The 26,339-nt window shown below is 49.7% G+C and overlaps 3 protein-coding genes and 1 pseudogene across 3 annotated transcripts; 2 read left to right on the top strand and 2 right to left on the bottom strand.

Moving 5' to 3' along the window:
- Positions 1–3,839: 3,839 nt before the first annotated feature.
- Uck (Uridine-cytidine kinase) lies at positions 3,840–5,908 on the bottom strand. The gene is made up of 7 exons (XM_003743118.1): positions 5,715–5,908; positions 5,399–5,546; positions 5,215–5,279; positions 4,953–5,063; positions 4,345–4,509; positions 4,195–4,243; positions 3,840–4,090 (listed from the first exon to the last, which is right to left on the bottom strand). Exons 1-7 carry the CDS (start codon positions 5,841–5,843, stop codon positions 4,041–4,043), a joined length of 717 nt encoding a protein of 238 aa, XP_003743166.1. The 5' UTR covers positions 5,844–5,908; the 3' UTR covers positions 3,840–4,040.
- Positions 5,909–7,890: 1,982 nt separating this feature from the next.
- Vti1a (Vesicle transport through interaction with t-SNAREs 1a) lies at positions 7,891–9,423 on the top strand. Its single transcript, XM_003743161.2, has 4 exons — positions 7,891–8,043; positions 8,269–8,379; positions 8,598–8,825; positions 8,901–9,423. Exons 1-4 carry the CDS (start codon positions 7,891–7,893, stop codon positions 9,057–9,059), a joined length of 651 nt encoding a protein of 216 aa, XP_003743209.1. The 3' UTR covers positions 9,060–9,423.
- A 4,573-nt stretch (positions 9,424–13,996) lies between these two features.
- On the top strand, positions 13,997–17,330 carry LOC100908925 (fatty acyl-CoA reductase 1). The gene is made up of 7 exons (XM_003743162.1): positions 13,997–14,068; positions 14,178–14,339; positions 14,511–14,618; positions 15,520–15,690; positions 15,914–16,100; positions 16,473–16,704; positions 16,787–17,330. The coding sequence occupies exons 1-7, from the start codon at positions 13,997–13,999 to the stop codon at positions 17,328–17,330; spliced, it is 1,476 nt and encodes a 491-aa protein (XP_003743210.1).
- Positions 17,331–25,180: 7,850 nt separating this feature from the next.
- Positions 25,181–26,036, bottom strand: LOC100909214 (tigger transposable element-derived protein 6-like; annotated as a pseudogene).
- Between the last annotated feature and the right edge of the window lie 303 nt (positions 26,037–26,339).

Genomic DNA, 26,339 nt, shown 5'->3' on the forward strand with positions numbered 1-26,339 from the left:
AATGATTGATTGATTGAATAATCAATGTCTTGAATATGTGATCGATCGGTTCGAATGGTTCATTGATCGGTCGATCCATCGACTCAAAGACACCCAGATATCCGATGGTGTACTCCACTAAATATTTTGTTGCCTTTCATCGATCGAGTCGATTACTCTATTCCAGACACAACATAGATAGTACTTCTTAATTACGAAAATGATGATGATGAATATAGAAGGCGAGAATGTTGTTCATCTGGATAAGTTTGAAAGGATGACTAAGTGATTGATTGATTGATCGATGAGTGATGGATTGAACACTATGGAGAGGAAGCTCGGTGAGCATGTTGTATTTTTTCTGATTAAGTGAGCACACTCGCGATGGAAAGAGAGACGACAGTTTGCAACGCTGAGAAAGTCGGCGATGACGATTTTCGGTTCCGATCTATGTTCGCCAATTGAATCAGAAGTCTCGGCTCCTATTACCCGAGCTCTCTCCCTCCAGGAGACAAACCCGCTCGAATTCTAGGATACGCTTACGAAGCAGCGAATGATCTCTAGGACCTAAATGTCGTGAGTTCAAATACCGCTGATTCCTGATCGATGACTCATCGCCGACAGGACTCCTTGAAGACTCCCAAGGCGTGTTTTCTTGAAAGTATGATGGTGATTATGATAATACCGAGCCGTCGGCCTCAATTTGATTATTGGTTAACTGATAATTTACCGATGGGTCGGAATTTTCGGCGTGCGCGTTAAATCCATTCAATTATGGTTAGTGTTATGAGTGTCTCTCTTTCGGAACTTGCCTCCAAAGGTGATTGACATGACGCATGACCTTGGAGGGAATGGATAGCGATTTTTGACGATGATGACTTTCGAAAAAATAGGTCGATAAAAACTGACTCAATTCGGTGAGTGGGGCGTAACTAAAAGGAATCTCTGTTTTATCTCCTCTCTCCTGCTGCGACATAGTTGTACTGCCGAGGCGGCGAACGATGGAAACAGATTGATTATAAGGGCGAATAATCATCGATGATGACGAGTATACGCTGGAAATGAGACTGTAATTGATACTTCGATGCTACTCTACGACCACTATACCAGCACTGATTTGATAATGATGATCATGCTCATACGATGTTGCTCTTACCGTTGACGCCCATTCGAAGCCTGTCTGCCTGTCGTCCGTCGGCATCTCGATATCTTGGCATGTCTCACATACGGAAGAAGACGAACCGACGGACGATCGGGCGGACTATCGAGTCTCCCATACCTGCAACTTTTACAATATATGTATCCATCGATCGATCGATTCTACTATCTGTCCTAATTCCTCGCGCAGTTGCAACTTTGAGAGAAGGAGCCCTTCGGTCAGTTCGTCCGTGAACACGCAGAGGAAATCGGAACTAGGTCTTTTCACTTCGCTCATTAACTCGCAAGACAACCCAAAAGAGACGAGAAGCATCTCCACAAAACTCAACGATCCGCCGTTGATTGTTTTACCGGCTTCAGTTGCTCCGATGTTTGGAGAACTTTTGCGCCTTGATATTCCAGTGGGCTCCCGACGCGCTCATTGTGTCGAGTGTTTCCCGTCGACATTTCGACGTTGCGAGCGAACTTTTCAATCTCAGGAGAAAAAAACACTTGCGGAGTTATCGGCCAAATAGCGACCGACCGTTTGAATGACTATATCAATGATCCTACGGAATTTATGTTTTTTCCATTAGATTCCACAGGACCGATCGCTCGTCGAACTAGCATCACTGATCGATATGCGGAGCGTATATTATTCGTTGAGACAGGACCTGGAGAATCCGATCTTGGCGGGCTTGAAGCTCTCAACCACTGCCATCGGAATTCCAGTCGGAGGGTACAGGACATATGCGCCGAGATTGGGTACCGCTCCCGGAAAGTAGACCCGATGTGGCCAACAGTCCTCGGCATCGTCACGAGGGCTAACGTCAGCTCGTGATATTGAGTTCATGCGTCGCAATCGCTCAACCCAAATGGAGACCTGTTCTCACGACCCTCGAATACAATAATTGGATGTATCAATTAAAGCCCTTCGAGCCTTCCCGGTGAGGACCAGCAGAGATCGCTGAAGGCATAGCGAAGATATCCATTTGCGCCGCAAGATTCGGGCCTTCCTCTCGGGAACCTCAGAGTATTTTCAATTGAGTTCTCGAGGAGTCCTTGCTTGAGGTTTCTTGGGGACGATCGTCTCGAGAGCAAAAGTTCCTCATCAAAGTACTAGAACAAGACGTTATCTCTAGTCGTGCTCGTTCTTCCCCGGAGGGATGAGGGTCCAGTTTCCAGAGAAGACACCACGCATCGCCCCATTTTCGAGAGACCTCGATTCTGAATCAAACGTTCTCTGTCCGGACGAAACCAGGAGCATGACGCTCGAACTCGTGTCACTGAGTCATTCCGACCAATATTATTTGGAGGAACCGTCGAGCCGTCCCCCTGGATTAGTTTTCCGCTTTCAGTGATACGAATAAGATATTTTGCGCGAACGACAAACGACAACCTCTGATGGCGAAAACGGAACTTTCCGCGCATTTACGTAAACTACGTTCCAAGAATCGTTTTCCCACGGCCGGACCCGGCGCTTCCTCGCATCTTCGGGTCTGAAATCAAGCGATCTGTCGAGCGAGACGATCCTTCCGGTGTTGTGATTCAATGTCATCTATCAATTCTGCTCTCTGAGCCGGCGGGGACTCTCCGACAAAATATATCGGAGGAAGAGTCTAGCTTTCATCCAAATCTAGGCATAACTTGAATTGAATCGCCCGTAATATCTTGTTCAATTTTTCTAATACTGCTCTGTTCGACGGACGATCGTCAACAACCACACTCTAGCACATGTACTTCTTGGACTTCTTCAGAAACCCCCCAAAATAATATTACCGATACGAATTGTTCACAATTATCTGCGCTAAGGAGATGGTCATTTCGGGAGCGACAATTCCAAGAAAGAGAGGAAAAATAAACTACTCAACATGAGAAAACCTCAGATAGTATTTGCTTCGATTTGCTTCTGGTTTCGTCTTGTCCAAAGCTTGATTCACGACTTACGACCCGCGACTCGAAGTGCGGAGAGGGGTAGTTCGAGCCTCGAGCCCAATAATTCTGATTATCCGAACACCTTATTTCCTCTATCTCGCTTGTCGATTCCGCAGCGCTCCGGAATATTTCACTAATGAGCTCACGATGCCACAGCTGGATCGGAGAGCCCTAATATGGATTCGGGATGACACCGCTGACTCATAACGATCAGAGGAAATTCGGTATAAACTCGTCTACTCAAGATCCGCTCCCCATCGGCAGGTAGTCGAGTGGCACATTGTCTGCAAACGATCCACGAATGGCTGACAACTCGAGCTTATTCCGCGATCAAAGTATTCGCAATTATCTCTTATCAGATATCAGTGATAAGCTATCAGATAAGGGTCTTCCACATTTGCGTCCATGGGGACGAAGTCCCTACTTCATATGGATTCTCTGGGGAACGAGAGGTTTCTCATAAGTGGGACTTCGGAGTACTACGTGGAAAACACTACCAATGGGGAATCGTCCGCCAGAAAACTCCATATATACGGACCGACATCATCTGCGATCAGAGTTTATCGGATTGTTCTATTTACCTGATTGTGAGGCTGCGCCTCTTCATGAAACTTATTGAAAGACGTCAAGTTGAGCTCGGGAAGTCGCGCGAACAACGCGGTGCACAACGGACTCGAGTCACGATCCGACATCTCTTGACGCCAATGCGGAGAACCTCTCGAGCTCGGACGTCGCTACAATGACTACGCGGCCGGGAGATGGAATCCATGAATGAAAAACCAGGGTCATCCTTTATCTACCGCGAGTTTCCACGCGATAAAGACTCATATTATTATACAGAGAATTTCCCGGCCCACGACGAGGCTGGCGCGGGAATTCGAGCGAAATTCAACAAGCACTGTGTAAGCTGGGCCTTTCCGTGAGTACGTGAGACCGTCGAATGTAGTCCACGTTGTTCGGTGCTCCGGGAACCATCAGTAGATCGAAAGTCATTTGTTTAGCAGTTCTTTTATGTGCTTCGCGATGAGATCAATGGCAACTGTTGAGTAAATCAAAGTAGGTGAGATTTTCGTTCGGCGCTCAACCCGCTTTATTCTCCTGTATGAAACCCAGACCTGAGGGAGAAAATTCTCCTTCTCTCACCTCCGTTGTCGGCTCCTCGCGGTACGATGACGTCTGCGTACTTCTTTGTCTGAGAAGCGAGATACTTTTTTAGCCAAATATTCCCGCCAAGTACCTCCCAGGTACCAGCGGAGACCGTTGACGCTTCCGAATGTATCGCATGACACTCACCGGTAAGCAGAATTCCTCGAAAGCTGGTTTCACATACTTCGTGTACTGATGGAGAACCATTTCGAGATCTCGTTTCCACTCCTGAGTGTCCCTTAAGACACGCCGTGAAAGTCGAGTGTCGGGATCCGTGTCAACAAACAATTTCATGTCGAACAGGTCGCGGATCTGGCTCACGTGACAACGGATGATATAATAGATACTTTTCTATATCAGCGTCATTTCAATCGAGTTCCATTTGGCAGACTCCTTCCCTAGAATACCCTCAGTGTTCCCCAAGCTTCTTCCCCGATGATCCGATCCCGCTGCCGAGCGGCCATTCAGCGTCGAGCACTATGGGTCACCGCTATTCATACGTTGGAGAGTCTTCCATTGGAAAGGAAGCGGTCATTCTTGTGGGGGCCGTCTTCGCTGTGCCTTCGTAGCACCATAATTCTCGAGAAACCTTGCCGTGATGCCGCAAGCGGGGAGAACAAATTGAATTTGGCAAGAGACGATCTGTCACCGAAAATCTGCCGTGCGCCAAGGGTCTACAAGCGAAGCCTGGGACCCGCGTGAGGCCTAGTCACCTCCCCGGTAGCATGCCCCTCTAGTCAGAAACTTACACCTACCTGAGGAAAGTAGAAGATTAAAATTCCCTCGATTAGATACACGTCCGCAGGATGAATAACGTTGAACTCGTTCTGTTTCCGACAGTTGTGCTGGTAGTCGTAGACAGGAATCTGGGAATAAGAAGGTTCAATCATCGCCAAGCCGGAGGAAGAATGGTCCCCCGGCACCGGCTCGACCATGTTCTCAGTGGTCTCTAAGGGGGGCGGAGAATGATTCCGGAGCATCATGATGATGTGTCACCGCAAAGTCGATTTCCCTCACCTTCACCACACGCTCTGCTCTGATATCACGAATTGTTTGCAACAATAACTCCTCGTCGATGGCATCTGGGAAGAACGGAAATTCGATCCGGATCATTCCGAGTAAAGGAAACTAGTGGAGGAATATCCACAGCTGTCAGTTCACCGATTCCGAGCCCTCTGACTCGTCGACTCCTCTGACTCACTCGGATGATCGAAATTGTAGTTTCTCGGGACGACTCCGCCATCGATTTCCCGGTAGAAGGAGTCGAGGCTGATAACGACGACCTGTCGCCGTCTTGACTCCATTTGGTTTTGCCCCAGTTTCTCCACTATCTTGTGGCATACCGTCGTCTGTCGAGACGAGCTTCATTACCAGAGGTACAATCATTATTTCCATGATCGAAATAGAGACAACGAGGGGTCGTCATATCGTCCGACGGAGATCTCACGGAATTCTTAGACTGCCGGAGAGTGGCCGCCTTTGTAGCGCGCCGATTCGGCACAGAAATCGAACGTTACCTTGCCGGATGCGGTGCCGCCAGCGACACCAATGATGAAGGGCTTCTTGTACTGAACGCTGGCCTGACGGAAGGGGGCGAACGAATTCCCCTTGCTGAACGCAGGAATCTCTGCGTCGTTTGAGCTCATGGCGCCACAGGATCCCCCCGTACTTTCACTGCGCAGTGTTGTTGGGAGCCAGCTGACAGGATGATGATTGTGATAGCTAACTGCTGCGGTCGATTACTCATGCGAGAGAGCTCAAACTGATCTTGAAAAGCACTCTCTCGGACCGCACTTCGCCAAGACTGAGCTTCCTCGTTCGAGGATTCGGAGCAGTAAGCTTCGAGAAGTTCCAACGCGGTTCCAAGGGCCGATCGCAGCAGAGAGTGTCGAAATACCGAACTTGGATATTTTGAGGGAGTCGTGATTTCTTTCCAAGGACCCGCGCGTGCTCGACAAGAGGGGAGGAGAATCTTGCTCGACTCTTATCCCAAAAGAAGCGCGATACTGTTCACTTTCCTGTCCGGGATGAAACAGTACACCGCTGACCACAGAGCACCGCGACAAGAACGCGAGACGAGCCTGACGACGCGACGCACCAATGGGAGAACAGATGGATGGTCTGCATCGAAATTAGGTAATCCAATTCATTGAGCATGCTCGAGGAAAAGCGGAACTCCAGGACAGCTCTACGGGTCTTCCTGGAGCAAGGCTGTCGTACTCATGCGCTGATCGCCCGCAGATTCAGGTTGCAGATAATTCCGAGGATGAAGCGAAGCGGGGGATTAGGGATTGCGTTCCTCATCTCTAGCTGCCCTCCACCGTGAACGAAATGTCAAGGGAGTGCATGGAGCATAAAGCTTGGGAGATACCAATAATTGCCGCATAGCGAACCATCAGATGCCGGGTGCGTCGAAAGCGTGTTCTAATTCATTTTCCATAACGCACGGGCATAGGTTAGCTTCGCCATCCAGAGATCTCCGTCATGACCAGGATGAATCCTGCTCCTTCCCCCTCGACAAGGAATCCCAGGTCCGGGGCTCCTCTCGGAGCCGTAACTCCGAATCCTCGGCAAGTCTAGATACTGGCTCCGTGCGCCTCGAGTATTCGATCAGATGCGCTCAGTCGGGTACGCACACGTTAGCGCTCGAATACGAACTTCTCTCCCGGTTTGATCTGTCAGCCATGGCGGGCGATGATCGCCCCGCGACAAACTGGAGCGTATATCGGCGCGATCCATGGAATATTTCCCCTATAAATTCAGGGAGTCATCGGTAACCGATAACTCGTGATACTAGCCATACTGACATTCAAGAGTGTGTGTATACACTTCAGCTCAACTCCCTCTCGACAATTTCGTCAGACGGCTCCGATCTCCTGTAGAACCTCGTGTTACGCTTATCTTGGAGGGGATCGGGAATAGGTGAAGTATCGTGACACGGAGATTGCAGCCGCTCAACAAAACCGCTTTCCAGCGAGGATTCCATAAGTCATCGCGGTGTCCGGAATGAAGTATAATACCCTGAACAAATCATGTTTCCGGAGGCTCCTGGGATTTTCTCCTCACTCCATTGTGAGAGAGTGACAGCGCAGCCGCTCGAGGCCTCTAATACATGCACCAAGGTCCCGAGGCATGAACTGAGCTCCTCATACGTTTATCGAGCTCCTGAATCATTGACCAAGCTCCGATACATTGGCCAAGATTCTGATACTTTTACCAAGGTTCTGATACATTGACCGAGCTCCTGATACGTTCACTCCTGAGGCAACGTACAAGGGAGCGGAAAATATCCAGCGAGATAGAGTGATTTCAGCCGAGTTCCTTGGACAATATTAGTCGAAACGTAAAATCTATCGATGAGAAGCACATGCACCAAGGAACCGAAAAGCCCATGATCTTCGAAACACTCGGATCCATCGCGCTCGGCACCACTGTGGTACTAAGTGGATCGCGATCTGGACGTGAGACGGCTCTCTCTTTCTGAATAAAACCACTCTCAAAGACGAGTCGATACTCCACTCGGAGACGGTTGCGATCACCACAGGATTCCCAATTGACGCGTACCTCGGTTCTCGAGCTAGTCCTCATCGACTCGGTGTATGATCACGAGTGAGCCGCCCGAACTGACGGCGCGGCGGATCGTGTTGACTCTCTGCTCGCCGCAGGGATCTGCGCTTCTCGCTCAAAACAAAAATGGCGACTCTCATGGAGGATTTCGAACAGCAATATGCCATACTTTCAGCTGAAATTACCACGAAAATATCGTCGCTATCCACCGCAGGCGATGTCGATCGGAACAGTAATGTCCGAGGAACCGAGAAGTTGCTCGATGAGGCGAATGAGCTCGTAAGTTGAAATGTCCCGATTCGAGTGAAACTCCGCAGCGAGTGACAGCGCGATCAGGCACCATCTGACACTTGTCTGGCCAGAAATTATCAATCGAACCCAAGCCCCCCGTTCGACCGCGGCTCACCCTTGGTCCATTTTCGGATTATCCCTCGCGAAAGATACGGAATGGGGTTTACTAGTCTATGCCGCAGACACAAACCATAGGATCAATTTTCTTTCCAGCTTGAGCAGATGGAACTTGAAGTTCAATCCATGGTTCCAGAACTCAAGTCGAAGTACGCCAACCGGGTGAGAAGCTATCAGGTCGAATTGAAGAGACTCAAACAGGAATACGTAAGCTATCCTTCGGTTCTGCTTGTCGCCGGATTAGTCCTCTGACGTAATCGGAAAACTTTTCCCTCACATTGAACTCGTACAGCTTCCCGGGATCGCATTCTTCGGCGATTCAAATTCGGAATGGGCTCGGTCCTCCTTGAGATGAGGCTGGAGCATAGGAGAGGCCGAAGCTTGGGCCATGACATCGGTGCGAAATAAAACCGCTCAATTTGCAGCTCGACGCGAAATCGACATCTCGGGTGGATTTATATTCATCGAGAGAAAGCGGAGACTTCCCCATCGACGACAAAGCCCAGTTGCTGGATACTACAGAGAGGCTCGAGAGGAGCACGAGACAGTTGCGGGCGGGTCGGCAACTCGCTGTGGAGACGGAACAAGTTGGAGCAGAGATCCTCGGGGAGCTCGGAAACCAGCGGGAAGTGATCACTCGAGCAAGAGAGCGGGTAGGTGTTGCGTGATGCGTAATTCAAGCTTGTGATTCGATACCTTAGAGCTGACGATCTGCTCTTCCATTCCAGATGAGAGAAACGAGCCACGAAGTCGGGCGCAGTTCTCAGCTATTAACGTCCATGCTTCGGAAAGCGTTCCAGAATCGTATCGCTGGTCAGCTGGCCATTGGGACAGTGGTGTTCGTTTTAGTTCTCGTCGTCATACTCAGTATCAAGAATCATATCTAAATGAGGTCACATATTTCTCGGGACCCAGTTCCAATTGTACATATACACGAAGTTATTTCTTGAGCAACGCAGAGAAATGCCCTCGCGCACCGGGCAGCTTTCGAAGAAGGTCACTGTTTCCCCTAGTCTAGTGCTGCAGAGCCCGATGCCCGGATTTCGCCCGATGCTCGCCGTTCATCGCTTCAATTGAACCCTTCCAATGGACCGGGAAGAAGACCACGTGTCCGAGCTCTGGATCCATGTGGTGTTCGGGACAACTATTTTTCTCAAGAATCCCTCGATTTAAAATTATTCCATGTTCGAATGGAACTGGGAAAAATAGAGCGTGCTGCTATTGGAATAAATCGGGATACGATGGTCTCGCCATACGAATCAAGTCTTGGTCCGTTTCCTCCCTTTCGAAGATCACAACGTCAGTTCGGAGACGGTGGGTCGGTTTGGGAAACGACCGCCGAGATGACTCCTCATTTCGATGGCCGATATCCGGGTCAGGTCGCGAGACAAATCACATTCGCTATCGGATAGCGTCTTGCTGATCGGAGGCCTACGTATAACAACATGCTGACTGAACGCTGACCGCTTGCAAGAAGAAGTCATCCGCTAGCGCCCCCTGCCTCGAGGAAACAGCGATATGCAAGCAATGATGATGACGAATGATACCTAAGGATCGAGAGTATGAAGATGGAAGATCCTAAGAACAGCATCTACGAAGTCTCGATACATGGAACTAGGAAAATACGAGATGAGGAAGACAGGATCAATATTCTGAATCGCGCAGAGGAAACGCACGTGTCAATTAGAGTTAGATCGCTCCGACACAAGGTCAAAACGAGGAAAAAAAGCTCATATGTGCATGTAATATATCATTCGAGTCTTCGGCGAGAATTCGTCTCGGATGAATTTATCTAGCTCAGATGTCTGGACCAGAAACTCGGAGTGTGGCAATCGGAAACGCTTCCCGCTTGTTTTTCTCATTTTGACACAGAGTGAGAATTCGAAACGTTCCTAGGAAATGTCGCCCTTATCTTCGAACGGAAAGAATTGCATTCCACCGGCGGAAGATCCCGAGCGGGAGCATTGAACTTCATACCGATCAAGCTCGGCTCGAGGAACAAGATATCTTAGGATGATATCTATCGGTGTCCGAGAGCAAGAAGATCGGCACGCTCGAGTGGTGGTGATAATCATGATATGATGTTCTTCAAAAACACTGAGGATGATCATAATGATTGTGACATTTAATCTAATACATGCCAATCCCTACCCGGAATGAGCTAAGCTTCCACCCTCCCGAACTCCGCTTAGATCAGAGGAAAGTTATCAAGGAGCTCCGCTCGCGAGAGACTCGTGACCGACCGATCAATCTCATTAGAATAGTCATCAGATCGGGTTTCTGAGTGAAGAATCGCGAGACATTCGCTGGGAATCCTCGTTCGAGTCCGTTGAGTCGGACGAATCTATTCTGGTTCCTTGATTCTTCTTCTCATGAGGAAACTCGGGATCCAACCTTGACGCAGTCCCTCCGTATTTTACGTCGGAGAATGTTGGAAGATCTTCGGTGTCTGGAACAGTCTTAGAGTTTGCTATGGAAGGGAACGGATGTTCCAAACTTGAATCGGTGGAGCACGTTTCACGCCAAACATCTCGGCCGAATCCGGGTTTTGAGGCGCGAACGTTCCTGCTCGCCGGGGGATAGACACCTCTCGCGCGTCGAATTCATCGAATGTCTGCCTTCAGATTAGTATTGCCGAGAATGCCGCTTCCGGCTTGATTCTCCAGCTAAGTGCTCCGGATCGTCTGGAGAAGAAACTGCGAACCATGTCATGTCAGGGAAAATAGTCCACCTCGTTCGCTAAGCTTCTCTGAACTCTCAACGATCAGGAAAAACGTGCCAAGCTCGAACGGAGTGTTTCTGGGTGGCGACGCTGTATTATTTTTCTTGATAGACGTGAGCTTAGCTGTGAAGCCCAGCGATCCGAAACGTTGATGTGGAATACAGATGTCAACTTCCCGTCCTTTTTACTGCAAACGAAAATCGAGAATAACTTCTTTCCTGTGAGATCATAACGCCAAAGACGGACAGCGCGCTCCGGATCGGAAGTCGAGGTTTCGATCTTTCAGAAAATCCCGGCCCAGCAGTCCGAACTGATACTCCGCCGCGCAGCGCTGACTTATCCTTTCGCCGTAGATCCATGGGGTCAGATTGATGTTTCCTTCCGTTCCCGTAGGCGTCATCCGTTCTGGAACATTCCCAAAATTCTTATGATTTCTGGAAGGCGCTCTCGCGTCTCTCTTCGATGTTTTCCCTGCGTCGTTCGTCGACATGGGATCCCAGCAGATAAGACGGCTATGCTTTTCATCCTCACATCGGGGATCCAAAGAGGGATGCGCCGCTATCTCAAGGCGAATCGATCGGACACTCGTGTGCAGGAAACAATATTTGCGTCATTCCGAGTCGTCGCCACAGAATTAATCAATCGGGGGCGATTTCGACTGATTTTTCAAAGTTCATGTCGAGCTCACTCGTCACACAAGAGAAGAGAGGACAGTGAGTCCGTGTCTGGGAGACCCTCGGATTGTGATTCTCCTTCGGAAGGTGACTGAGATGAGCATACCGAATAGCATTCAGATGAATGGAGAGGTGTGATGTTCGTGATCTCCCAGCGGATGGAATTCGCACGCTCTATGGAGTTGAAGTTTACTCGTACCCAAAAGTTCAGAGTCGGGCTGAAGGCTCCTGTCTTAGAGAATGGTTCGATATCCATGCGAGAACTCCGAGGTCACTCCGAGAGTGAACAGCTTCCCACAGCACCAGAGAACACAGACGTAATCGAAACGTCGAAGAAATGTTCTTCTCACTGAATGAGCCGCGAAAGACCGGCTCCCTGACTACCGTTTCCACGGCCATGCGAATGTTGGCCGTCCTGTGTCAGAGTCGGTCCCGAGAATATTCAACATCTCTTCCATCGAGTTATCTAGATTATTATCGATTCCGGCTGATGTCTTTCCGATCCAGAATCAGATAAGGTGGAACGGAGAAGCCACGAGAATCGATAGAGCATAACGGGGCAAACTCTCCGATTAGGACGAAGAAACAGGATTCGGGAGGCTCTTCGTCTGGAACATTTCCGTCCAGCGTCGAGAGTCTAGAGCTTAGTGTATTCGCCTTCCGACCCATCCTCTTCATTATTTGGATGCTGAGACGGAGCGAGACTGCCGATCTCCGACTCATTTGGCGTCAATCAGAATATGCCAGGGCTCCAGAGGTCGATAGATCGGAATCTCGATCCAATCGTGAGGGAGAAGAATGCGTAAATACATATTATACATACAGCTTCCGCGTTTTAGCCGGCTTTTTTTTCGCTGATTTACCTCGGTACTCGATCGAATGAGGACCACTGGAAATCTCTATCCGAAAGCGTCATCAGTCAACCGGACGTTCCATTCAGAGTCACGTTCAGCTCGCAAAATTTCATGTGATATAAAAGACCGGGTTCATTTGAGCGAATAAACTAAACCAGATTCCCCGCCCGAAACTCCAATTTCCGTCCCTCCCTCACTAGAGGAGCAGGCGAGCACTCGTTCCTTACCAACCTCAGTATAGCTTGCCACGGCCCTCTCTGTCGAGCCCTCCTCTCTTTCGGCTTCCTCGCAATGTGAGTAAGTGAGTGAGTTGTGCGAGAGGAGCTCCCTCTGGGAGTACCAACACCACCACAAGCGAGCGATTCTTTCCAATCAATCTCATTGAGACTTCACCGGTTCTTGTTTAGTTCTCATTCCGAGTCTTGCCGGTCAACAAATCGAACGATCGGTGGCACGATCCCGAAGCAGATACATCCCCATCAACCGCACGTGAGTCCGTCGGATTGGATTACCGTAGGCAGCTCGAACTCAGAGACCCCGTTCTAATCGATTCAGGTGCGCGGTGAAAAGCTCCCGAATAGCGTTCGAGTCGCGCCCAAGTTTGAGACTTCAAACTGGAGATGGGAACACTCTGTTCCTAGTCCAGTCTTGCTCGGCGACTTCAATCCTCGCGCGATCCGGCTATTTCGAAGCTACCTGTTTGTCGGGGACTTTTCCCCGCGTCATGAATTATGAGACTTTGCCGTGATGCTCTTCTGAGCCGCGCTCCGGAACGATGGCGAGTTCCCATCCGAAAACATGCTTCAACCATATCGGAATGAATAAGAGCAATGGACTCCTATCGTCTGATGGAGTCATGTGTTGAGATGATTCCGAGCGTGATGGCGCGACGAAGTCGACTTGCGCAAACTTCAAGAATCGAACACGACCGAATGTTACATGCTTGATTGGCTACGATCGCGGACAGACTGTGTAATGACCCTGCTCTCGACACGATAGAGCTCTCCATTCTCGGGCATGATCGATAATAATTCGAGATATGCTAGCTATCGCTATTACCTGATAAATGTGGGGGAAATCGATGCGATTTCGCCAAGCGGTACATGCGCGCACCTGGAAAAAACAAACGACGGGAGGAGCCGGAATTGGTGTCGATACCTTGAGATGCAGCCGCAGTCTTGAAGCATCCGAACGTCGAGTACCACATCGTCATCATATATAAATCGCCCGTATGCTATTGTGTGCCGCGGCGAATGGTACTGGCCCCGAACATGAGGAACTACCGAGAACTTCAGGCCTCCGCTCAGAGATATCTGTGACTCGGATTCAAGTCGAAAGCCTGGTTCGACAGAGCTGCACCGACCAAGCCGAGTGACCATGGAGCGCGGGTGTAGCGTTCAATTCTTTGCCGGTCGGCGACGTTGCTGCCTCCAGTTGTCGATGCATTCGACGCTGCGAAGTCTGTTGGCTCTGTGGAAACCGCGAGTCGACCATCGAAGTACAAGAACTCAATCGACTAGCCTAATTCTATCTCCTCTTGCAGTTTTCGCTTGCTTGCCCCATTCAGCTGAAGCATGACTACTATACCCGATTTTTTCGCTGGACAGCACGTGTTCCTCACCGGCATCTCCGGATTTCTCGGCAAGGTTAGTGAAGATCGACTCTCAGGAAGTTCTCTAATCGCTACAATCGCAATAGCTCAACTCTGGCCGTTCTATCGGGAACTCGATCGATGTGTTCTCTCCGCGACCGCAGGTGATGGTGGAGAAACTGTTGCGGTCATGTCCTGACGTGGAGGCTATCTACGTACTCATTCGAGAGAAGAAAGGAACTAACGGCCAAGATCGCCTCAACGCGATCCTGACCGAGAAATTGTTCGATAACCTGCGACGTGACAAACCCGAATGCTTCACTAAGGTGAGCGATCGAGAGCAATGTTCCCTACTCCCCGGGAGGAGCGATTTGCTAATCAGAGGCTCGGGAGGAGCGATCGGCTGATCGCATGCGGGGAAACGCGAAATGTTTGCTCCTCAGAGGCGGTCACCTCAAATCGGAGGCCGCCTGAACTTAAGACTTCTTCTCTCGCAGGTGAAGTTCATCTCTGGAGATCTGTTGAAGAATAAAATTATACTCCACGACAATGACCGAAGCATGCTCCACGACAAAATCACTGTGGTTATCCATTCGGCTGCTTCGGTGAGTCCTATCACCTCGACATATCGTTCGCCCATTCGGCGAACTGCAATCATAACTCACTCAGCTGATTCGGGTTGCCCCTCTGAATTTGGAGCTCACTCAGAAAGCGCAGCGAGTTCTCTGGGGGAAATACGAATCTCAGTATCGCGTCTTCGAGAGCAGGAGCTCCCCGAGAAAGGAGATAAATTCCTAATCCGATGACATTCCTAAAATGATTCGATACGATCCATGGCGCCTTTCCGTTCTAAGTCCACGTAGATGCCGTCGGGTGAGCGCGGCCATTCTCAGGAGAAGCGAAAACGGACCTCTGCCTCAACATTCGGGTTTCCGCAGCAGCCGTCCACCTTCGTAGAATTCTGAGACGTAACGTTCGGGACCCCGTTTTTATGAGCTGCCGCTCTTCTCATTGCGTGGCTTCCTTGTAGAATGTGGAGGATAATCTCATCTTCTAGCGCTGACGTCAGGAACATCATCGGGACAGACCTTCGAGAGCGATTCCTTCTGATTCCGTGATATTCTTATCAACCTGATCGGGACGCCCCGTGACGGATGCTCTTGTTTACTCTCCTCACGCATGTTACCCCTGAGACTGATGAGCGGACGATGGATTTGCCCCGAATGTCCTCCTTGGGGAGGAGCACGTCGATTTCGGTTAACATGAAGTAATTCCGGAGTCGATGCGGTTTCTGTATGAGAAGGAACCCGGAAAATGCCGTCCGGTTAGCTTAGCTCATCGCCGATGAGGTGACTCCGCTCCATCGGCAGCGTATCAGTGCGCGTCGAACGCCTTTGATGCGAACTTCCGCTGCGGGCGACGGAGGCAATGATTTCTGTGATTCGCGCTTTCTCGACTCAATTTTCACTTGCAGATCTCATAGCGAACGTCCCTTCACTTTTCCAGGTGCGTTTCTCTGAACCACTCCGTAGCAGCGTCGAAATGAACCTCAGAGCTACCTACAAGGTCCTTGAGTTCGCGAAGAGCGTGAAAAACCTCGTTTCTTTTGTGCATGTCTCGACAGCTTACTCGAACTGCCAGTTTAGGGACGTCGGAGAGAGGACTTACAAGTGCGAGGTAATCATGCGCTCAACGCTAGAGCTCTCGAGAACTCGAAAGGGAGAAAATACATGTAGATAGAGGGGGAAACACATGTCCCAAATCGGAATCAGCTTCCCAATTCATTCGAAAGTAATTTTCCAAAGAGACGGAGAAAATGAATCTGATACGAAACCTAGTTTGCATCTTTGGCCCTTACGCACCCTAAAAAGTGTATCTCTCCTCCCTTTCTCCTGTCCAGCTGAAGCCAGCTCATGTGATGTCGATGTGTGAGTGGATGACCGAAGATCTTCTCGAGCACTTGACCCCGAAGCTCTTGAAGGATAGGCCCAACACCTACACGTTCACAAAAGCCCTAGCCGAAAACCTGGTTGAAGAATACTCTCACAAAATGCCCATAGTGATAGTTCGTCCATCGATTATCACCGGTGAGTGTCACCCGATCCCGGGGCGTCCTCCCCACAACAATCGAATGTATGTGAATCTCCACGCAAGCGAAACTTCATGGCGTGAAGCTCAATGACAGGACGAGGATTCTCTGATTCTTGCGGAGTGATTACATCTCATTCGTTTCGTAATGGCATCGAAGTCGGAGAAGCGGATCGCCGTTTTCTGTGAACACTCGACTATGTCGACAAGGCAATGCTGTGTGTCGATCCGGGTCGTCGTGGACAGACTTCGTGAGCTGCCTGGAAAATTTTCAGGCGCTGACCGACGATACCGACAGCGGGGATAATCCCCCAATTCACTGCGATGGTGTGAAAAGCGGTGGTAGTAACTCATAATTTGCCGATCCTCAGGGGCCGCTTTCGAACCGTTGCCTGGTTGGGTGGACAACTACAATGGCCCAAACGGGCTCTTGATCGCACTGGGGACCGGAGTCCTGACCAGTCTCTACACTCAACTCGACTGCACTGCTGACTTGATACCCGTGGATCTTGTGGCGAACACGATCTTGGCAGCGGCGAAGGACACTAAGGAAGGTTTCAAGATATACAACTGTACGTCAGGTGGTCAGAACCCCGTGAAATGGTGAGGACCACAGCGTTTCATTCAATCGTCCGCAGGAGACCTCTCTGATTCGGAGGAAAAAACTAACTCGCTGAAATTATAGGCGGACATTCATGGAACAATCCGTCGACTTCCCGCACCAATATCCGACGACGTCGATTGTGCGTTATCCGCACCCTCGAATCACCTCGTATAAATTCTTGCATCAAGCTCGTCTCTTCCTACAGCATTACGTACCGGCACAAATGATCGACGCCGTGCTACGCTGTGCGGGCAAGAAACCGGTGCTCGCGCGTCTCTACGAGCGCCTGTCCAATTCGATGGGTCTCTTGGAGTTTTTCTCTACGAACGAATGGACTTTCGAGAACACGAATACTCAAAAGCTCTTCGAGAGCCTGCATCCAAGCGACAAGAGTGAATTCAACTTCGACGTGCGCACCATAGATTGGAATTCCTATGTGCAAAGTTACTGTTTCGGTATTCGTCAATATATCCTCAAAGAGGACTTGACGAATTTAGATCAAGCCAAGAGTCATCTCAGACGTTTGAAGTACGTGAATTACGCCACAAACGTAGTTTTGGCAGTCGGAGCCTGGAAAGCTTGCTGCGCCGTACTGCCTTGCTCCGATCTTACCGGTCTTTGTTAGGCGTGGCCAACGATTTGATTATTTTCCCTCATCAGGAAGACTCTGTGAGTGAATATACGTTTGTTATTGTTTGCTTTTGAGCATGGCTTGAATTCGGCCTGAAATTCTCGTGTCTCGGTCTTGTTTGTCGATTTGACGGAAACCACCTAGACCGGAGTTCATTGAGGAGCTGTCTAATTTTCCAAATGTTTATATCTTGGATACTTGTCCATCAGTAGGACGTTGTGCCAGGTGATTGTGTCGGACAACCACATGTAGACTTCCTGAGCTGATGCAACGGACGAGCTCAGCTTTCCAAGTTGTCTTCCCTTCCGTAGTCGAATCTGGAAGACGAAACATGGGGGAGGGGGGTCTGAGATCTGTGGATATTCGTAATCATTGTAGACATCACACCGTGGAGGAACGATCCTGCTAAACTACTAAACTTTTCTAATCTCATCTCGCGGGTTCGGGTGATCTGTGTAAATACTGCGGTGATCGACTTCGGGACTCGGATACCCTGAGACATCGTCAGCGGGCCACCGAAAGATCGAATCGGAGATCACTGACTCAGATCCTCTGAAGATTGTCTAACAGAGTTTTCTACAGCGAATGATGATTTTGGGGCCATTGAGAACCGATCAAGAGGTGATGTCATGTCGTTCTGCGCAAGCCATGCGGTCCATCGTCGTCCAAGGTAGCATTTTTGGAAGGCGGAGTTTGAGGGGGAAGAGAGCTACGATAATCGTTTGTAAATATCGACGAAGATCGAGATGAGTTAAGGGACGACGTCGGAACCAGATGAAGGACTTGCTTTTGAGCACGTTTTTAAGAGACAATAAAGCCATCTCTCACTCGGGAACAGAACAAAGAGGAAATCTTACGCTCGGGTCCATTTTCCGTTCCACATGATTCACCCTGGAAGCAGTCATCGGGGAGCAGCAGTGCGATACATATATCATTCCGTACCGGATACCTTCGAGTCCACCAAGCGCCCGGAGCCGACGGACCTGTTTCGTTTCCGCCAGGACGGGGGGTCTCAGCGCCTGTCGTGTGACGTCGGTGGAAACGATCTAGATTCGGTGGAATCACAGTTGGTGGTGAGTGACAGAGTACCAAGTGGAATTGATGCTCCCACGAAGGATTCCCTCCGCTCCCCAGAAGAAAATGTTTTCCTCCGAAGCTCCTTCGCTCACTTCACGTGAGCAAAGATCCCATTTGATCCGAAAACTTGTTGCCATCTGCGCTGGACAGGAAGCCGCCATGAGCGACGACCGATGCCAGCGATAAAATTTTAGCAAAAGTCGATTTCTCGTCTGGTCGTACCCTTCTGGGATTGATTAAAGACATGTGGATCGGAGCGCGGCTCCATCCATCGCCAAAATCTCTGAGGATTTCTGGGGAGGTTCCGAAGTGCATTGAATCTCATTCTCGATTCTCTACAGTATTCCGGCTCAGTAAAAAGCGTTTCCCTCCGACCTAAATGAAGATACATTGCTTCGAGATTCCATTGATTATTATCGAATGCAGAATGAAGATTCTTTTCGGTTTTCGGTGCCTGATGTTATCAATGGGAAGAGCACCCGGTCGCGTGCTCGACTTTCGAATCGAAAGCCGCTCATATCCAGAAACCGAAAGAAACTGCTCAGCTCGGAACATTAGCCCCCTCATTAGGCTTCATCTGAAAATGGGGAATGCGAACCGAATAAATCAGAGTACCTTGAATGCACGCCGCCTGCATTCATGCCGTATCATTGGCGTCACGACTTCGTTACCACGATTTTTACCAGCTGCGATAGCAAAAGTATTCGATTGACCCTCCACCCCGTCATGGATTCAGGGTCCACGAAATCGATGATCATGAAAAGGAGTCCGCAGCGGACTCCTACTTCGGAGAATGAAATGAACCGAAGGTTCCTCGTGATGTTCGCTCGACACATACACTTTCACTTTCGATCAATCGAGTAGCCGGACCAATGATACAGATCAGATCCCTTAATGGAAGAAATAGCTCTTCGAAGAGAAACTCATCAAAGCTGCGGAGCACCATAGGGTAAATCTTTCATTCGAGTGATGAAGACTTTAGGTTCCCCGTAGAATGGTTCCAAAAAGCCGCTCCGAGAGACCCTGGTTCAGCCGATTCCTAACCTATTCCGTTTTTCCTCTCCTGCCTGAGAGCGAGACACTTATGCTGTGACGTTGTTCATTCAAGTCGGTTGAATATAAAGAGTCTCTGCGGGATTCGATAATCCCCGTCTCGTAAAAACTTTCGCATTGGAGAAATCGACCCTTGCATAGGTTGTATTACCCTGAAGCTCCACGATCAAGGAGCGCATAACGACGTTTCGTGGAGGGAAGCTCGAAGATGCGGAACCTTCCATATAGGGAACTTCAGACAAGGAGCCCCGCGATACGAGCCCATTGAAGGAGCCGGCACTGCTCGGCTGCCATTCTTTCGATTTGAGTCTTCTCATTATTGTCCTCACTCTCTGCTTCTCCGAACCTGCCGCGGCTTCTACACAGATCGAACAATCAGTTTTTTTCGAAGATGAGGATACCCACACGGCGGAACGCAAGTGGGAAATACTGGCTTACGACTGACTCCATGGCCTGCTATCTCGATGAAGAATGAAGGCAGGTCTCCTTCCGGAGACCCTGAGAAATCATCGAGCATTGAGGAAAGGAAAACCCAAACTCTTCGCCATTGAAACCGAAATCGAAGAGAAGGTCTTGGAGAGAATAACGCCGAGCACATCGCGACGTTCAAAGGCGGGCTCTAGGAGAAGCCACGAAAGACGACATCCACGATTTTAATGCATCATTGTGAATGGGTGCATTCATGGAGCGGAACAGGCTGAGTGTCAGGCGGCCCACTTGAGAGACTCCGTCAGCGAGCTAGGAGCTTTCCGCGACTTCATCCCGGACGCTTTCGGAGCGGTTTCGTATGGAAGCATTGTCAATGGTTCTGATTGGGCTTCGAAACCAAAAATTGCTTTCACACTAGGAGGGGTGTGCCTTCTAGCTTCTAGCGTGAAAGTCAAAGTGATATCGCCGCATTTGCCCAATTCTATTTCCCTCCTGTATGCCCTCGTTTAGACTCCGATTTTATCCATCATGTTCATGATGTCAGGCATGGATTTCACTCTGCTGACATATTCTATCTTACTCTGGGCCTCTCTAGCCTTATATAAAAACCAGCCCAGTCCTTCGGTGACGAAGTCGTTTGCCACCTTACTGCAAGGAACACCGAGAGCATTTCTCCGCTGCGTTCTGATCTGTCGATAGCCTGTTTTCCAGAGTTTTCGTCGTGACTGTGACTGCGTTTGCATAGGTGAGCGCTGGGACGGCGACTGCCTTCCACGGAGTCTTGGATATTTCAAATCTACTGAATCCCCAGAGTGCCCTCGCGTGCAGTTTCTTCAGAACTTTCTGGGACTTCTCTTCCCAGACGTCCTCTTGGATATCTGGGTAGTTCCCAGAGTCTGAGACAGTGATTCCCAAATATTTGTAGCGCGTGTCCTTCGGTACATCCTTACCTTGGATTTGTGAAGTCTTCTCCGTACTATGGCTGCTTTCCGAGAATATTACTACCGCACTCTTGGTTGGGTTGGATTTTTTTGTTTTGTTTCATCTCGTCCCCAAACTCTGACGTGGTTCCTAAGAGTCCTTCCATTTCCGAGAAATTTCTCCCGATCAAGGTCAGGTCATCGGCATATAGAAGTCCAGCTATGTTGAGATATTTCTTTTCTCCAACATTCCAGAAGTCTCCTCTCTTAGCCACCCTGAATCCCGTGTTCTCCGTGTAGCAGCTTGCTTTTGGTGTCTGAGTATAGACGACGGAGCAGTCCTATCCATGTTGGGTTCAATCCTAGATTCTCCAGGGTTCTCCACAAAATCTCTCTACATACCCGGTCATAGGCCGCCGAGCAGTCCAGAAAGCAGCACACCAATCCCTCTTTTTTCTCCGACATGAGTGGGGTGGTGTCCTCTGAGGTTGGCTGGGATCTCCCCCTCTCATCCTTCAAATTTCCCTTTCTCTGTATGGTATGGTATGGTATGGTATGGTATGGTATGGTATGGTATGGTATGGTATGGTATGGTATGGTATGGTATGGTATGGTATGGTATGGTATGGTATGGTATGGTATGGTATGGTATGGTATGGTATGGTATGGTATGGTATGGTATGGTATGGTATGGTATGGTATGGTATGGTATGGTATGGTATGGTATGGTATGGTATGGTATGGTATGGTATGGTATGGTATGGTATGGTATGGTATGGTATGGTATGGTATGGTATGGTATGGTATGGTATGGTATGGTATGGTATGGTATGGTATGGTATGGTATGGTATGGTATGGTATGGTATGGTATGGTATTTATTGATCCTCTCGAGCCTATATATACATATAGGCATGAGACCCTGTTTCAGGGCCGATTTCTCAGCAGATGTTCGCTTCTAGTTCTTGGGAGTTCTCTATCGACAGAGCTGCTAAGTTACTCAAGCGTGGAGCCGACATGGTGGATCGTAAATATGACTTAATCAATTTGGGGTTGGAAAAGGAACGCTCGCAGCAGGCGACATTGACGGCGACGGTCAGGAAGTTTCTCGACAGGATAGAAATATTTGGAACACTGTCCGTCAATTCAAATTTCGAGATGAACCGCAAGAGTGGGAGACATCCTGGAATGCAATCGTCGGCGTCCTCTTGCCTCTCGACTACTGCGACGAAATGACGCAACCGCTTTCGCTAGATCAGGAATTCTTTAGGGCTCATGTCGTCGTTGCTGATTCCCCAAGTAAATTCGTCAGCCAGCAAGGTCTTTGGCTCCAGAAACGAGTCTCCGGAAATTATGGAATCTTGCAGCTATCTCCCGTAAGATCCTGTAGTCATGTCCTCGCGCACATCAGCCCCTAGGGAGAATCTTCCTGTTCTTCGCTGAGTGTTTAGATCCTTCTCCCCCTTCCGCGGCGTTTCTCCCGTTCTATCCCGAATTTCGCACATAGATCATCGGCATAAGAAATCACATCAACGATCGTTTCCCATCGATTCTCGTCGAGGATCCTCTCGAGAGCTTCAAGCTTAAGATGACAATTTTCGATAGCTAATCCATCGGTTTGGAGGTACTCTTGCGTGTCATTTATCTGAAGCAATATCGGTGTCCAGGAACCGAGCCAGCGAGGGAAGGAGAAGCTTCGCAACCCGTCGAGCAAAATCGCGGCAACCGATCTTGTCGTGGCGTTCTCCTGAGCGCCCGGAGGTCTCATGAGAACTTCCACGATATTGGAAAAGAAGCGATATGTTGCATTCACCGCATCACCTCTTGAGCTCTGACGAGTCTTAATGATTCGCTTGACTGAGCCGGTCATGGCGGTTAGAACGGTCCATCGGTGCGTCGAGGCCGAAAAGAAGACGAACAATTGTTCTAGAACTCCGGAGTACTTCGAGGACGTCTTCGACAACGAATCAGCGTGCGAATAAGTCAAGTTCAGAGTGTGATTCGTGCAGCCTACAAAAATGGCTTTCTCGCTGATTTCTCTGATGCGGGCTTGCACGCCGGCATGCTTACCGGACATCACAGCTGCGTTGTCATATGCCTGCCCTCGGCAATTCTGTCCTCAGTAATCCTGTATGTCCAGACCGTCCCGCTCGATTTTCTTCAAGATCATGGCAGATATATTTTCGGAACTCTTGCCGTCTGTTTCAAGAAAGTTGATGAAAGATTCTTCAATCCTGACATCGCCTTCTTCAATGACAACGCCCGGAGGATCGTGCTCATCTGATCCTTTTGAGCTGTATCAGGAGTGCTGTCCAAGATGATTGAGAAGAATTTGGCTCGGATGATCTTCTCAAGAATCCTCGTTCTCACCTGCCAGCCTAGAAGTTCTATGAACTCGTTTCGGGTTCTCGGCGGACGATAAGAGAGGCTGTTGCTCTTTCGGAGCTCGGTCCTCGTGATGTGCACGCGCAAAACTGGATCATACTTCGCAAGCAGTTCTACAAGTCCAAGGAAGTTTCCCTGATTGGCGGCCGATATCTCCGACGCTGGGACAATCGAACGCCTTTGTTCGCGATGCTCGCGCAGGGGCAGATTTTGCTTTGCCAAAAACATTACCATGTCCAACAAGCGGGTGAGAATGTGTTTCCATATCCTGCTCTCAGCTTTCACACGGCTTTGCGAGCTGTGACCAATATTCGCGTTTTTAGCTATTCGGAGATCCATTCGGAGATTTCATGTAGCTCTCATTGTGGCATAGACTGCGCTCATGCATGCCCAGCTTAGGATTCAGTTGCCACCATGGAGTGAAACCCTCTGGGGAACCGAAGACCGATCTTTGATTTCTTCGCGGGAATAGTCGGCCACAAGAGCAGTCCAATGCTTACTTGGCTGGAGAATAGGCCATCCACCACCGCAGAACCTCCTCGCCATTGGCAGCCTCCGATAGAACCAATCTCTCGTCAACTTCCTCGTGGTACCTTTGGCGGCGGAGCCTCGGCGTGTGACCTCCTTGAAGCCATGGCCGGTATGTTGAAAGCCGGCGCATTTTCGGACGATAGCAGACCTCGCTTCGTCGCTCAATTTTTCGGGCAATATTCCTATGTCAATCAATGGGTGGCCCACCTCCCTACTTGCTCCGAAATCGGAAGTCGCAGCGGAGTCTCCATGACCAGGCATGCTGGACTCATAGTTTTCATGAACCGGAGTGTATTTCCCGGCTTCATTCTTACAGTCGTTTTCCGAGGACGGATTCTCGGTTAATATCTCATAAGCGCGACCTTGCGGATGAAGCTGTGAGTCCATTTCCGGCTAAGGAGTCGGTGGAAAGAACTCAATGGAGACGCATCTCCAGAGGAAACCCATCACCACGATTCCGAGAGGGGGAACTCGTTGAAAACCTACTATGGTCCTGCAGCTAGTTTCTCATCGACGCATGGTGCCGCAGCGGGCCTAAAACGGCATCCAGCCGATAATGGGAGGTCGACAGACCACTGTTTTCGGCGCTTGCTCAGTTTCCCGCTGTATTCACCAAACCCGTGCGCTCTTACACTGCTCCTCATGAGACGAGTTGGCAGAGTTTCTTCCCCATTCCCGGAAGGCCGGGCTCCCCGATTCATTGCCATTCTCGAGCATCATTGGGGACAGGCGAACCATCGTATGATCTCACAAAATGGTTTCGTCGAAGAATGTCTCGATTGATGATTTTATCACCACACCCAACTTACATACAGTGAAACCAGACCTATGGGACCGCCCGCGGTTCCGGGGAAATCCGGTCCGATAAGCCAGGTGGTCCTGTGGCTCAGGTTATGAATTTTGAACCTTTAAAAGTCAAATCCGTATCTGACCGAATTCGGCGGTTAAGAATGATAAGAGATATCGTGAAGCGGAGCACAATTCAATTCATTCCTCGTCCATGGAGGGAATTCTTAAAACATCGCCGCGTCAATGTTGAGCTCTACAAAATAATGAATCTAAGGTGCTTTGTCGCTTAGCTCGTAGCATCTTCTGTATAACGAAATCCTGGATCTGCTTCTCTTAGTCAAGCAGCGCACCGTGCGCACCGTTAGAGAGCGCGCTCGACGTGAGCGCGAACAAGCTGAGGGTTTCGACGGCATCTAGCGCTTCGCTTGCAGATGGAGGCTCTCTGGGCGGGTCCTCCACGTACGTATCCTCTTCTTCATCATCCGTTATGTCCGCTGACTGAGGACAAGGCTCATCGGAAGAAGCGCTTCGGAAGCTCTCGACGTCTTCCATGAAACACGGATCCGCGACGCCTGTCCGTGCACACAATTGTAGAAGGTCGTCAGAGAGAACATCCTCGGTCGGGTCGCGTTCGCCTCCGTCCGTACCAATGATACCACATTTACGGAATTCTTGCGATGGTCTGTTCTTGGACTTTACCTTGAGCGTGAACCACCCATCTTATAGCTTCGAGAACGTTGATCGTCTTTGCGAGCTCTGACGCCAAACGGCAGTCGTCCACTTTCGACACCAACCATCGTAGCATCAGATCGCGGTCCTGAAGCTTGAATGCTTGGATTATGCCTTGGTCTAGAGGCTGCAACTCGCTAGTCACGTTCGGGGGTGAGAACAACAGATTCACCTTGCTCATGGTGCGGTGACCATGACAGGGAGCGTTGTCAAGCATCAAGAGAACATTTCTGTCCTGGCTTTTCATCTGCGAATTGAATTCAGCGAGCCATCTCTCGAAAATCGTCGTTGTCATCCACGCTTTGGCGTTGGCTTCCCAGTAAACACGGAGTCGCTTCACGTCCACACCTTTGAAGCGACGGGGTCTCAGGTCTCAGGGCCTTCCATATGACAAACGGTTGAGTTTTTCCTCCCACGGCGCTGCAGCAGAATGCGATGGACAGCCTTTCTTTTGCCATTTTACCGCCGCGGCATTGTTTTCTTTTTTCCACGGGAGACTTGTTAGGGAGGGATCTGAAGGAGAGGCCGGTCTCATCCATTTTTAAGATGTCTTTCACCTCGTACTCTTCGATCAGATCAGGCAATCGTTTTAACCAATCACTCACGACTGTTTGATCAACGTCCCCAGATCCACCGCACAGAGACTTGAAAACAATGTTGCGTCGCTTTCGGAAGCTATCGAGCCGTCCGTTACTCGCCGAAAACTCCGCGACCCCTGTTTCGCGGGCCAAGGACTTGGCTTTCTCCTGAATCATCACCCCAGTTACCGGGATCCGTTTTTCCGTCATCGAAGTCTTGGTTTCTAGCTTTCTGACGTCTTCTCCTGCCTTTTTCGGAAGAAAAACTTTCCCATTCTTCCAGGAAAGCTTTTTGATCCTTCGCTATCCTTTGTAGGGACTAACTCACGCCGAACTCCGAGGCAATTTATCTCTGGCTCTTCCCCCGATTCACTTGCTAGATAACTTCGACTTTTTTGTCTAGAGCGGGCTCGTTCCGTTGCTTTCCCATGCTGGAGACCGGGCGATGGCTCAACTCGACTTGAGAACGGAATTACCGCTGACGCGATGCGGCTGTTCCTTGAAGCGAAGCCA

The sequence above is a fragment of the Galendromus occidentalis genome, unplaced genomic scaffold, assembly GCF_000255335.2.
Source record: "Galendromus occidentalis unplaced genomic scaffold, Mocc_1.1 scf7180000077440, whole genome shotgun sequence".
Classification (NCBI taxonomy): Eukaryota; Metazoa; Arthropoda; class Arachnida; order Mesostigmata; family Phytoseiidae; genus Galendromus; species Galendromus occidentalis.

What these genes read in the sequence shown, in the direction of transcription:
- Uck (XM_003743118.1), bottom strand. Translation starts at nt 5,843, where the DNA reads ATGAGCTCAAACGACGCAGAGATTCCTGCGTTCAGCAAGGGGAATTCG. An exon ending in GCGGCACCGCATCCGGCAAG is followed by an intron (nt 5,547 to 5,714) that starts GTAACGTTCGAT and finishes TCGTCTCGACAG; the next exon opens with ACGACGGTATGCCACAAGAT. An exon ending in GAGCAGAGCGTGTGGTGAAG is followed by an intron (nt 5,064 to 5,214) that starts GTGAGGGAAATC and finishes TCTTATTCCCAG; the next exon opens with ATTCCTGTCTACGACTACCA.
- Vti1a (XM_003743161.2), top strand. Translation starts at nt 7,891, where the DNA reads ATGGCGACTCTCATGGAGGATTTCGAACAGCAATATGCCATACTTTCA. An exon ending in TCGATGAGGCGAATGAGCTC is followed by an intron (nt 8,044 to 8,268) that starts GTAAGTTGAAAT and finishes TTTTCTTTCCAG; the next exon opens with CTTGAGCAGATGGAACTTGA. An exon ending in TCACTCGAGCAAGAGAGCGG is followed by an intron (nt 8,826 to 8,900) that starts GTAGGTGTTGCG and finishes CTTCCATTCCAG; the next exon opens with ATGAGAGAAACGAGCCACGA.
- LOC100908925 (XM_003743162.1), top strand. Translation starts at nt 13,997, where the DNA reads ATGACTACTATACCCGATTTTTTCGCTGGACAGCACGTGTTCCTCACC. An exon ending in AACCCGAATGCTTCACTAAG is followed by an intron (nt 14,340 to 14,510) that starts GTGAGCGATCGA and finishes CTTCTCTCGCAG; the next exon opens with GTGAAGTTCATCTCTGGAGA. An exon ending in TCGTCCATCGATTATCACCG is followed by an intron (nt 16,101 to 16,472) that starts GTGAGTGTCACC and finishes GCCGATCCTCAG; the next exon opens with GGGCCGCTTTCGAACCGTTG.